We start from the raw sequence: 13216 nt of genomic DNA, 5'->3' as shown, positions 1-13216 counted from the left end.
GTTTAGAAAAAAGAAAAGACTCATTATGATTGACTTCATCTGGGATTCCCTCTTCACACACACCAGCAGGTCCTTCAGAACATGATTACAGGCGCATTAGATTAAAGCAGCTTTGAGGTAGTATCTAATTAGAGTGTTATTCTAAGAACACAATTAGGTTAATTGCAGTATTGTTTTATTATAGGGAAGACAGAAGCACACAGACTTGGTGTTTACCCTGATCACAGACAACATAGCAATGCCTGATTTTTTTTTTTTCCTTTTCCTTTGGACAAGAGAGCGCGCAGGATTAGAAGGGAGGACGTCCAGATTCTGTCCCTGACTCTGCCCCTGGATATTTATGTGCACTTCTCATTTCACCATGTGGGGACTCAGTTACTTGCAAAGGGAGGAGACAGAGCTAAATTACCTGGAAGTCCCTTTTAATACTTTTCATTACTTCACAAAGTGGTTTAAGGGACTGTAATAATAGTGAAGTTACAACTTGTAACAACACTAAGTAATCTATCATCAGCCCAGGACCACTTTGTTATGAATGAAGGTGTGTCAACCAACGTGAGGTTGGCTTATCAGACTGACACATGGCCTTCCCATGGGGCTGCTGCATAGTTCCATATTTACAATGTCCCAGCCTGGAGCAGAGGGTAGACTTCTGTAGCGCGTCTGGTGGTATGGATTTATCAGCTACGGTTTCTTTCTTTTTTCTTTCCTTTTCTCTCTTTCTTTCTTTTTTAAAAGATTTATTTACTTATTCATGGGACATAGAGAGGCAGAGAAAATAGGCAGAGGGAGAAGCATGCTCTGTACAGGGAGCCTGATGCGGGACTCAATCCCAGATCTTGGGATCACACCCTTGAGCCGAAGGCAGATATTCAACTGCTGTGCCACCCAGGTGTCCCAACAGCTACCGTTTCTGATCACCCAGATCTGAAAGTACTGTAGGAGGTCTGTCTGTGTGTGGTTTTTTTTTGTTTTGTTTTGTTTTTTAAGATTTATGTGTTTGAGAGAAGGAGAAAGAACAAGCATGTGAGTGAGCATGAGCAGGGGTAAGGCAGGGGTAGAGGGCAGAGGGAGAGAGAATCCTAAAGCAGACTCCCCACTGAGCAGGGAGCCTGATACAGGTCGATCCCAGGACCCTGAGATCATGACCTGAGCTGAAACCAAGAGTCAGCCGCTTAATTGGCTGAGCCACCCAGGTACCCCTGCCCATGTTATTTCTTATCTTTGGTCCGAATCTGCAGTGCACATTTCATTGTCTCCTTTCCTCAGAGGAGGACCCTGGGCCAAGAGGTCAAGTCACATGCACAAAGTCATGCAGCTGATTGTCGGGAGAGCTGGGACCTTAAGCCAGCCCCGCTTGCCTCTCGTCCATCCTCTCACCATGCTAGAAAACTGCCCTTCCTAACCTCTCTCAGGCTCGCTCTGCTGAGTGACAGAACCAACCCTGAGGATGGGCAGCCACGCACAGGCTAACAGGTAGAATCGTGAGAGAGAATGCATGTGGGGGGGACTCCTGAAATGTCTGGGTCTCTTTAGAACCTTCTTTAGTGTCTCTGATAACTTCAAAGCCTCTCGAAAGTAGCTAACCTTTCTTCGTCCCTCCTCCACTAAGGGACTGTCAGGAAGCATCAGCTTCAGGAAATCTTCTTTGGACAGCACATGCTGAGTTTCTGAGGCTGCATCCCCCACCACGGTCTGGTGCTGAGCTGCTGTGGACAGGAGATCCATCTCACCATATAGCCTGTTGAAACAAACCAGAGGGGAAATTAAGAGCCGAGGTCAGCGTCTCTGTCAAGTGCCTGTAGCCTAAAGGATTCAAATCCGCTGTTTCGACAACCACATACTCATACATGTGATTCTTAATTATTAAGTCAGCTCATTGTTGCTGCATCTGCTCCAGACCCCCACGTCATTTTACATCTGTGAAATGAGCTCCACAGCAAAGTTAACAGTTCTGAATAATTCAGAAACATATCAGATCCCTGAAGCCCTGGATGGGAAAAAAAATATAGCCCACTTTTTTTTTTTTTTTTTTCAAAAAGGCCGTGTCAGAAAACACATTTTCAATAATTCATCAGAGATTATCATATGTCCTTTGCAACACTTCCTTGTGATTCTTAGAAACTCGAGAGAGGCTTTCTCTTGTGGCTAGACAACCACACCCCGACATCTCACCCGGACAATAGAGAGAGAGACACCCTAGGGAGCCTGAAGTTTAAGAGTAATCGATTCAGGCATGTGCCAAGCATGTTTTATTATCAGCAATTCCGCAAAGCCGTTTGGATAAATAAAGCAGCTGTCTCCCTTAATTATCAGCATATAAAAATGTATTTATGGACAACAAATGACTGTCTCGCAGAATTACCGTTTTCAGCTCCTTTCCAGGGAGAAAACCAGGGAGTCATTTTTAAAAGGTTTACTCTGGAAATGCAATCTGAGCAACCAAACATTCCGGAGGACACACAGAACCATCAGTGGCTGTACTGTCAGCAGAGGTGAGTGGTCCTTGCCACATGACCTGAGATGTAATGTTCTAGGAATCCATGGCCCAGGGCAGCAGGCAACACAGGATGACCTGTATGTTATTGCCAGGTGTCACTGGGATGACTATTTCAAAGCCAGGCTATCTTGTCACAGTGTGACAGCTCACTGAGAAATTACCAGCATAAGAAACTCACACAGATATGCTCAAAATTAACAATGGTTAGGTCTCTATGGCCTTCGCTTTGTTTCTGAGATAGATAAGGCTCAGTCTGAGGGTTCCACAATATGATTTTAAAGGGATAACTGGAAACTTCAGAGTTCTGTGAAACTTCTGGAGGGCAGAACTGATTTTATATTTTATGCCCGAGGAGACACTAACATTCTGTAATCCTCACTATACAGACTAGACACACTATACTTGGCCAGTCCTTTTCAAAGCATTTTTCTGTGATCTGGTGAAGCACTGTTTTTGCAGTCTGCAGTGTTAGAGAGTCATCACTTCTACACTAACTGGAGTGTTTCCTTGTTTTCGGAGTGCTTGACTCAGCTGGACAAGGCCTGGGGCACCTGCCCCCGCCCCAAGCACACAGAGACCTGGCCTGGGAGCCGGGTTCAAATTGCAGCACTAGCCTTGTGTGAAGAGGGTATGTAAGTGCTCTGCCAGCCAGATCTTCAAATCCCTTCCTCACCATGCCCCCAGGGTTGTCTTCCTTTTGCTAAAAGTCAGTGCCATCAAACCCAGATGTGAAAATGCAGTCTCTGGTAGGCTCTGGAGACAAAGATGTCCACATGGGCACCTGTGGACAGAGGCAGGCCCTTTCCTGATTCTTCGAGAGAGCCCCCTGCTCAAATAGTGCTTCTACACAGAACTTGAAAGGCTTGGGATGCATTTCTGGGAAGCACTCAGAAGATGTTATTAAAGAGGCAGACATACCAATGTTATCATTAGGAATTTGCATTTATGGTCAAAAAGCGTGGTTATCACTTTAAAATTCCTTTCTAAATAACTCATCTGCAATGACTGACATGATTTTTTTTTTTAAAGGATTCCATGTTCAGGTTCAGTACCAAAATGATTTTTAATTGAGAGAGCAGAATCAGGTTCTTTCTATTTAAGAAGTGGAATCATTTTTTAAGAGAAAAAAGTGATACTAATTTATCAACCAAGTTTAAGATCTAGAAGTGCTCTCTGAAAATCACTGCAGCCCCCAGTGTCCCCTGGTGCTGTCAGTATTTGGGGACACAGCCAAACACAGTGGCTTCATAATTTGGTGCATGGGAGATTGTTTTTCCTTAAGGCTGTCTTTTTATTTTTTAAATTTTATTTATTTATTTATTTATTTATTTATTTATTTATTTATTTATTTATTTATGATAGTCACACACACAGAGAGAGAGAGAGAGAGAGAGAGAGAGGCAGAGACACAGGCAGAGGGAGAAGCAGGCTCCATGCACCGGGAGCCCGACGTGGGATTCGATCCCGGGTCTCCAGGATTGCGCCCTGGGCCAAAGGCAGGCGCCAAACCGCTGCGCCACCCAGGGATCCTTTTTTTTTTTTTTTTAAATAAGCAAATGAACAGTAAAACAGCTCTGACTGCCCTTGCTTTGCATCCTTGAAACATGATTTCTTTACCTTTTCAAAAAGAACAGTTTCCACATGTGCTTTATAATATGGATTATCAGCATTTTTTCTTTTTTTCAAACAGGTACATAACATCCCCCCCTTTACCTGTTCCCACAAAACCTAACAACCAAACGGGAACCAAAGTCATGTTAAAATTAGGTAGAGTGCTTTTTCTTTGAAGATGTCACTTATACGACAGATTTAAGAAACACACTCACAGACTCTGTGGGAATTCAAATTGTCCTTGAACTTGTTTATTTACGGGCGTTATGATCCCATCATCAATAATAGCACATTATCATGACTGTTCTACTGCAGGTGGCTTGTTGGATATAAGAATAAAGAACGGGGATTTCTTTTGATTTTCTATGCAAATGTCAAGGAAAGAGAAGACTTTTAAAGAGAAACATAAATGCCACCATTTAAGAAGTTTTACAGAGATGTTTCTAGATTACTCCTTTTTAGAAAAGATGTTTCTGACACATGCTCAGTCAATCCCCATGGTGTGGAAGGTTGCCTAGACACGAGCCCCTGGCCACCTTACCCCTGACACTCGGTCACTTCAGGCTCCTCTGGCGGTGGGCTGCCCTCTGATTTCTTCCAGCCGATGACATACTTGCTCACGGCTCCCTGCCGGTGGTAGGGCTTGGACACAGACCCAGGGACCTGTTGGGCACTACTGTGAGACACGATGTAGACTTTTGACGTATCCAGGGACCCACTATTTTTGGAACAGTGAGCTGAGGGGCTTCCTGAATGGTGTGAACCGCTGGGGAGAGAAAACAGACCAAAGCTGTCATACAACCAGATTCCAGCAGTGCTAGATTAGCCTCTGGATGTGGAGCTACCATGCTTGACACCCGGGAGTGACACTGGGTGGAATGAGGCAGGCACAGCTGTCTTTCAAACATGGGACTTTCAAAATGCCCAGTTTTCCAAGGGCTAAGGATGCTCCTCTGCCAGCTATAGGCCTGTGGCTGGAAGGATGTTAAAAACAATCAGAGGAAAATAAAATAGAAACATAAATAGCAAACTGAAACAGATGCTTCAAAAAACAACTAAACACAGGAGAAGATGCTCAACCTCTGCTGTTGCCAGGAAAATGCCCCTGCAAACCACAAAAGAGTACCCCGCACACTCATTACCCTCACAGAAATGGGAGCATCTGACACTGAGTATCCAGTGCTGGCCGGGACTGGGAGCAATGGGCACCCTCCCACTTCTGGGAGGAGCAAGAAGTGTGGTGGGCAGCCTGGAAGGCAGCCTAGGTATTCCTTGTGCAAGTGTGCACCTGTACAGATATGACCCAGTAGTTCCGCTCCCATGTGCATACCCTAGATAAACCTCTGCATGCGTGCCATTGGAAAGAAGTAACAATGTGGACAGGAGGACTGATTTAATAGGTTCCCAATGGCAGCAACCTGAATCATCAGTGAAGTAGATGGTCAATTAATAAACAAGAATGGATAAAGGGAATACGTCATGAACAAATAAACTGAGACTGCACACAACTCAGGTGAACCTCACAGACAACATGTAGAAAAAGAAGCAAGTCACAAAGAATATGTTGATTCCATTTTTAAAGGAAGTTTATAAATAGGCAAGATGGTATTACTCAGGAACACATATAATCAGTTAGCAAAAACAACAAGGAGATGCAAGGGGAGGCTGATCAGAAAAGCAGGTTAGTGGCTACCTGAGGACACAACGATCGCTGGTCACAGAAATGCCAATTCTGTATCTGGTGGCTGTCGGCATGTTTGCCATATGACCACATGATACAACAGCAACAAAATAAAATTTGAATGATGTAATCCCGAAAACAATTTTTTTTTTTTAAGTCAGTGGTTAAGCTAAGACCAAAAGGACTCCTCACTGGGTGTATAACCACCTCTAGAGTGATAAAAGCCTAAAAACCTTTTTTAATTCAGGAAATTGACACTATCACGTTTTATGATAATTGAGTACAAAATAGAGATTATTGGCATTATTTTACAAACATGAAAAAATTAAAATTAAAATTTAAATGTTTCAATTATGGTAGGCCTCCTGGTATGATGAAATATAACCTTATTCTGAAACCCCTGATAAGCACCTACCTTTCTGAAAAACCTACATAATCAAGCATCATGTGATGCAGGTGGTAAACAAAAAAAAGTGCAAAATTAAGAATGGTTATAAAAATGGACTTTTAATAAACATTCACAAAGAAACAGGGTAATAAAATAAACCAACTCATTTTGAGGGTTTACATAGCTGGAGACACTGTGGTATATGAAAAATTAAAAAACAAACAAAACAAAACAAATAAAACACCTCATTTACTACTATGAAGTAACTGCTGTTGGTGGTAGGTCTGGCGTTCCTGCGTGGGACTCAAAGCAACTTCAGTCTGGGCTTAGACTGGGCTCTGAGGGGAGATGCTTAATTGCCTTCTCATGCTCAAAACTACCCAAGAAAGAAGCAAGGACTGCAGAAGGGAGCTAATGAACTCTTTTCATTTACTGGGGTACACACTCAGGAGTCACCTCCACATCCAGGCAATGGGGTCTGAAGGCCTGTATATTTTCCCCGAAACTGCCTATTTTGAAAAATTTCAGATTTAGGGATATGGTATAAAAAAGAGTAAAATAACATCCATATATCCTTTATCTACAGTTACTATCTGTTACTATTTTGCTACATCTGCATTATTCTTCTGTACACATATTCCTTTCTGAATCTTTTTGAAAATAGCTGCAAACTTTGTGACATCATACTCCTGCATTTCAGCATAAGGTCCTTAAAAATAAGGACATTCTCCCCACATGGTAACAACATGATTATCACACTCAGGAGATCACACATTAATGCAATGCTATCACCTAATATGTCGTTCAAATTCTAATTTCCCAACAGTTCCCAATCATGCTTATGGAAAGTTTCCCCATTCAGAGCCCTGTGAAGGGTCATGCATTGCCTTTAGCTACCACGAGTTAACATGATTTTCCTTGAGATGTTTTATTTTATTTTATTTTATTTCTTAAATATTTTATTTATTTATTCATAGAGACACAGAGAGAGAATGAGAGGCAGAGACACAGGCAGAGGGAGAAGCAGGCTCCACACAGAGAGCCTGACGTGGGACTCGATCCAGGTCTCCAGGATCACGCCCTGGGCCGCAGGCGGCGCTAAACCGCTGCGCCACCAGGGCTGCCCATTGAGATGTTTTATAGTTAAAATCTCAGGGTACCCCAAGCCTAGGACAGTTAACATGCTGCATAAGCCACCCACATGTCCCACTGAAATGACCAAAATGAACATCTTTTGAGAATGTATTGTGAATAATGACAGCAGGGTCAGAAACTGTCATGTGCTTTTACATTTGCTTTACAAAAGTTATTTTTCTAATGCAGACTTGATTAAAAGTGTCTTTTACCCCAATAGTTAAATGTATAAACCTTAAACTCTAGAAAGATCTCGGGTTCATGGGTTTGAGCCCCATGCTGGGTGTAGGGATTACTGAAGAAAACAAATTTTGAAACAAATTTACTGAGTCGACTGGATGAGCAAAATGGCAAAAATCTATGCTTAGCAGCAGTAACATCATTATAAAAGTTTTCTCTGAAATGGTTAAATATTTTAGCATTTTGGCAATAAGCTTTCCATGAATCCTTCCCTTCTAGAATAAAATTCTTATTTCCAAGTTTCAACACCTGAAAGCTCCAATCGCTGCTACTAAGAAAAGGGTATAAATAATGATAAACAGGAGATAATACGAGTCATTCTGCAGAACAGTCCAGAACATGAAATTATTATTATTTGCAGTTGATTCATTTCACTTTGCAAAACCTTGGTTAGGCTGATATGAATCCTGCTTTGTGTTCCGAGCTCTTATCTATGTGTTCTGCCCTCTCAGAAAGAAAAAAAGAGGGGGGGCAGAGAATCCTGAACTAAATATCTTGAGTAGCAAAGAAAGCAGGCTGTATCCATGCTTGTTCTGCTTTTTGGAGGACTCCTGCACATCCCTCCACCTGTCTGTTTTTGCCTCCTGCCACAGAAGCTTGTCTTAAAGAGTTTTATGTCCTCCATCTTCCTCAGCACAATCCTGGAATTGTACCACACACAGCCCTGTGCTTACTTTCCTCCTGGATGGCTGCTAGGAAGTAAGCGTGTGGGCGCTGGGGCTGGAGAGGGTGGTGGTGCAAAAGCCGAATCAGAGTAAGAGTGTGCCCTACACTGATGAGGGCTCGTAAACACCAGAACTGGGAACCACTGGTCCCAGGCACCTCCTACTTCTCCAGGAGAAACCCCCCGTGGGTTTATGTACTGAATCAATAAGCATTTACCAAGCATTCTTCCTGCATTGCCCTCCTTCTTTTCCCAAGCCTTCTAAGGCCCACCATGTGCAAAGACGTGTACTAAAGTGCTGTGGATACAAAGTGAATGAGATAAGCCAAGGGCCTTCCAGGCTCCAGGACACTCCAGTGAAAGCAGGCAGCAGTGAGCTACAGTCTCATGCAGGGAGATGTGGAATAAGCATAACCATCTTGGCTAGGGGTGAGTGCTCACAGGGAAGGAAAACAGGATGGGATCCAGAGTGCGTGGGGGATGGGGTGTGACTTGAGCCAGGGTGGTCGGCCCTGCTCTCAGCCCCCACAAGGAGTTTATTGTGCTCCTTCTGCTACTTGGCCTATTCCCAGTCACTACCCAGAACCCTGGGGACTGGCCCTCAGCTCCCAGGTGATCACGCACCGGCCTGAACAGAAGCAGAAGAGGAAAGCAGGGGAGCTGGTGATTTTGTCATCACAGACTTGTGTATGCCGGCCGGGCCACTGGCCCTTCGGGGTCTGCAGAATCTGACAAGAGGCTTTCATGAGCACAACTCTTTTTACCTCAACCTGCAGAAACCTTAAAACTTATTTTAAACATTTTAAATGTAAAGTATCAATATATTTAATGTTTAAAGTATTTCAAGATAAAAATACTTATATTTTATACTCATATAAATAAATATAATGATATTTAAAATTTTAAAATATTTTAAAAGCTTCAAAATATCTTACGTCTTATTTTCTCTGGTTCTCCTGCACAGGTCAGGGGACAGATGGGAGGAAGTATTCAGAAGACTCAATTTAATGACTGAATTTTACATTGAGCAAAAGCCTAGAGCTGAAGTTGAAAGGTGGCTTCAAAGTCACTGTCAGTGAAGAACAACAAGAAAAACCCAGCCAGGTGCTAAGGGACTTCAGTCCCTCAACATGTATCATTTCCACAACGGCTGTGCACAAGTTCAGTTTAAAGTGGTAGAAGAAAGTAAAATCAATCAGAAATTCCATCTCACACTTAACTGAACAGTTAAGGTATTCAAGAAAGTCTACTTCAAATCCCTACACGTATCCCTGCCTCTATTTATAAACAAATGTGCTCTCAGTGCAGCTTCCACAGAAATTTTCCTTAATAGTGCTACAAAATTCTGTTTGCGATGCCAGTAACATTTGTCTTAAAAGGTATCATGGAGTCGGCTGTTTTACAAAACTTGTACACTCTGAATAAGACATTCGAAGGGTAGAAATTCCCAAGGTGATTCCTATAGTGGTGCCAATTTTCAACTGTCCCTGAGGTTAGAAAGGAATAATGTAGGTAACTGAAGTCACTAATACTTCTGCATTATATCAGCTATTTATCACTAAACGTTTTAAGTCAAATTATTAAAGAGAACTGGTAAGCAGTAGTAAGAACATCTATTTTGAAAATAATCTCCATATCCTATGCTCCCTCTGCCCCAACAGAAGGAGACCTAGAATGGGGTGAATCCTTAGGACCCCTCGTCTGGCACTGCCCCTCCTTCTCCTGGTGAAACAATACTTTGATTTTCTTCTGGGGAAGCAGCAGTCTTCTCGGCTGCATGGTTTGGGAGGGACTGGCCTCTGTGAGGGGCACTGCCTGCCTCAAACAGTGGTACCTCCTACCACTCCGAGGGGACATGAGGAGGTAATTTGAAGATGTGGGTAGAAGAGTTTCTGCTGAAACTAAAGAAAATCACACTTTCTTCCTGTGGACACAGGAGCATGGGCTAGGGGTCTGCAGGTGCCATGGCCGTTTTTGACCAAGAGGGGCCCCCTGAGATTTCTGGGGCTTTGATGTGGAGCCTAAGGATGGAAGGTAACCCAGTTGTGGGTGGTATCATGTGAGCTGCAAGCAGAAATACCTTGACAGTTCTGGACTTTTCAGTTACATGAACTGAAATATTGTGCTTGTTGTGTGAACTGATTAGTGGGGAGTTTCCTTTGACTTGTAACAAAAATGCCCTCGAGTGACATAAACAGTGAAGAAGACGCCGATGAAGGTGTGAGCCACAGGACAAGAAAAGCAGAACAGCAGCAGTGAGGAGGTGCATGTGTGTGCAAGTTTTACATAAATAACTTTCCACGACTTCCAGGGAAGAGAGCTGAAATGTTCTACATGTTTCTTTGAGAACGGGATCACGGTTACCCCTGTTTCTACCCACTGACTGAACATGGGGTTGTCCACTGTGGCTTTTGGCCCAGAGTTGGTGAAGTCCCCGCCCCTGGCCATGGCTGTAGGAGCAAGGGACAAGGTCCTGGCGCACCGATAGCCTCGAGATGGGTTTTGGGGAAAAGCCTGATAGTAACTGGGAGTTGAGTTAGGAAGTGATGCAGACAAGAAGGGAAATTAGGGTGGTCAGTGTGCAGGGGTTAAATTCTGTCCACAGCCAAACCTGAACAAATGAGTTTCTGTCCAGTCTCTGACAGCACAAATCACAAATTATAGGAGTTTTAAAACCATTGTACAGATGTACATCACATAAAAGTTTAAAGCTACTTGTAACTGTGTATTAAACATCTGCACTTCAGATATCATTCCTTTAAACTTAGCTAGTCTTTATTTTAAAAAAAATGGAACTGATAATCTGAGTGTACTTTCAGACCTTGGATGTCCCCTTTCTGGAAGGGGGTCATCAGAACCCAGAAGACACCGGCACTGCCTTCATCAGAGGGAGCTACACCCGGACAATGCGGAAGCTTCCACCCCCAGTTCCCGGAGTGGGGGGTACAGCTGAGTACTGTCCAGATCTATCCACTTCTCCTAAAATTTTAGGAGATGACATTGGGAGAGGGGAGTCAGTGGCCTGACTCGAGCAATTAATATCCATGTGTAGTTCTCTCCCTCCAGAGAGGACGGAAGAGAAGAGACACACAGTGCCTTATGGATGTGCAAATTTCACACCCAGACTTCCGAAACAAGCCCTCCATCTGAGGTTGTAGGGCTGGGCGGCCAGTGGACAACTACCTTGCCTGCGCACACTGCGTCCGTTTCGGGGCCCTCCCCGCCCCCAGCAGGACTCCGGGGGTGCCCGCAGGCGCACTGACCTGGAATGGGATGAGATCTCGCTGAGGTCACCCATGCTGCCGTCGGCCGCGCTGCCCGCCGAGATGGGGGGTGCGTAGCTGTGCACAGCGTACATCTTCGCCTGCTCGTCGTCGGGCCCTGCCACGTCGGCGGAGTCGGCCCACTGCTCGGCGCGGCTGTGCATCACCGCCCGGCCGCCCGGCAGGTGCACGGCGCCCAGGACGGCGGCGGGCATGCAGGGCGCCGTGTCGATGCCGCTGTCCGTGGAGGCCCCTTTGATGTAGGTCAGCCCCAGCAGCTCCGGGTCCATCAGGTCCCCAGACCCGAAGTGCTTGTCGTCGCTGTTGCTGGACGTGTTACTGGAGAGTGTGTTGCTGCTGGAGTGACTGGAGCAGCTTTTGTCTCCGATCTTGAGAAGAAAGAGAAATGGAGAGGCTTCGGATGGATCCATCCCATGCTTTGCTTCTTTGTGAGGATGATTACTCTCACTCAGACTCACAAAGCTATGCACCAGATGACTCCAACTGAACCTTTCTACTTGCTCTTCGGTGTGAGGCAATGAGAAAATTCACTTTTAAAAAAAACACCCTGATTTTAGGCAGAAGTCCCAGACTCGTAATTCCTCTCATAATTCATTTTAAGTTAAATGGGGATCATCTCAAGTCTCTGCTCAATTATTTATGCACAAAGCCCAAAAGTATTACCCCGGTGTCACTAACTAGAAAATAATCAGCAAATGTTAGACAAACTGGAAAAGCACATGGAAAATTAATAAAAGGAGGAGAATAGCCTTTTATCGAGAAAATTGTACTGTGACAAATTACAGCGCCAGCCTTGGGTGTGGGAGAGGACTCAGGTTTGAATCACAGCGGTGCGATATTGTGCCATCACTCTGCCCCTATCTGTGCTTGTAACACTGAGTGTGGGTGATTAATACGTGGACCCAACAAGATAATACACTGTCATGTACTGCAGCTGCCAAGCGCAAGATAAGTGTAAGTGACTTCTCTGGGAGACCCCAGGTACTATTGAGAAGGGGTGTTCTTTGCATTCCCTGGAAGACAAAAAGCACAGACAGTGCAATACATGTCCCCATCTGGCTAAGGTGCTCCTACAGACACAGTTCTTCTGCACAGCCTGGGGATGCTGACACAAACTGAAGCACTGGCAAAGGGCAGAATCATGAGGACAAGTGGTGCCCTGATCTATCTTAAAGTGGCTTGGCCTTGGGACATCTGGGTGGCTCAGTGGTTGAGTGTCTATCTTCAGCTCAGGTTGTGATCCCAGGTCCTGGGATCGAGTCCTGCATCAGGCTCCGTAAAGGGAACCTGCTTCTCTCTCTGCCTATGTCTCTGCCTCTATCTGTGTTTCTCTCATGAATAAATAAATAAAATCTTAAAAAAAAAAAAAAGAAAGGAAGGAAGGAAGGAAGGAAGGAAGGAAGGAAGGAAGGAAGGAAGGAAGGAAGGAAGGAAGGAAGGAAAAGCAACTAAGTCAGGTAATGATTAAACTCCTTCACCTGCAAGTTTTCCAAACTAAGCTACTCTAAAATGTTGGCTTTATGTGGCAAACACTACCAATTCATGTTTTCGTGTTCGGTGAAGTTCAGCTTCACTGAACTATGGTTGCCTGTAAGGCTCACCCATTAGGTGAGACTTCTGTGAAGAGTAAATGGAACACTGAGTGCAAATGACCAAGAGCCCTACCAGGCCTTGTTGGAGTGCTACCTGCAGGTTAGCTAGCAGCCGCTGACTT

At 44.4% G+C, this 13216-nt stretch overlaps 1 protein-coding gene across 8 annotated transcripts in view; it reads right to left on the bottom strand.

Annotated features, from left to right (window-relative positions):
* The window catches only part of SIPA1L2 (signal induced proliferation associated 1 like 2), a 213572-nt gene that overhangs the window by 27591 nt on the left and 172765 nt on the right, over positions 1 to 13216 (bottom strand). For all 8 annotated transcript variants that reach the window (XM_077894493.1, XM_077894499.1, XM_077894501.1 and 5 more), the window contains 3 exons: positions 11482 to 11870; positions 4653 to 4877; positions 1588 to 1741 (listed from right to left, as the gene is read on the bottom strand). In XM_077894493.1, the coding sequence (XP_077750619.1) occupies positions 1588 to 1741; positions 4653 to 4877; positions 11482 to 11870 (768 nt within the window). The remainder of the gene's footprint in view (positions 1 to 1587; positions 1742 to 4652; positions 4878 to 11481; positions 11871 to 13216) is intronic.

The sequence above is a fragment of the Canis aureus genome, chromosome 4 (assembly GCF_053574225.1).
Source record: "Canis aureus isolate CA01 chromosome 4, VMU_Caureus_v.1.0, whole genome shotgun sequence".
Taxonomy (NCBI): domain Eukaryota; kingdom Metazoa; phylum Chordata; class Mammalia; order Carnivora; family Canidae; genus Canis; species Canis aureus.
Note: the sequence above shows the minus strand (reverse complement) of the source record. Positions and strands in the feature narration are given on the sequence as shown.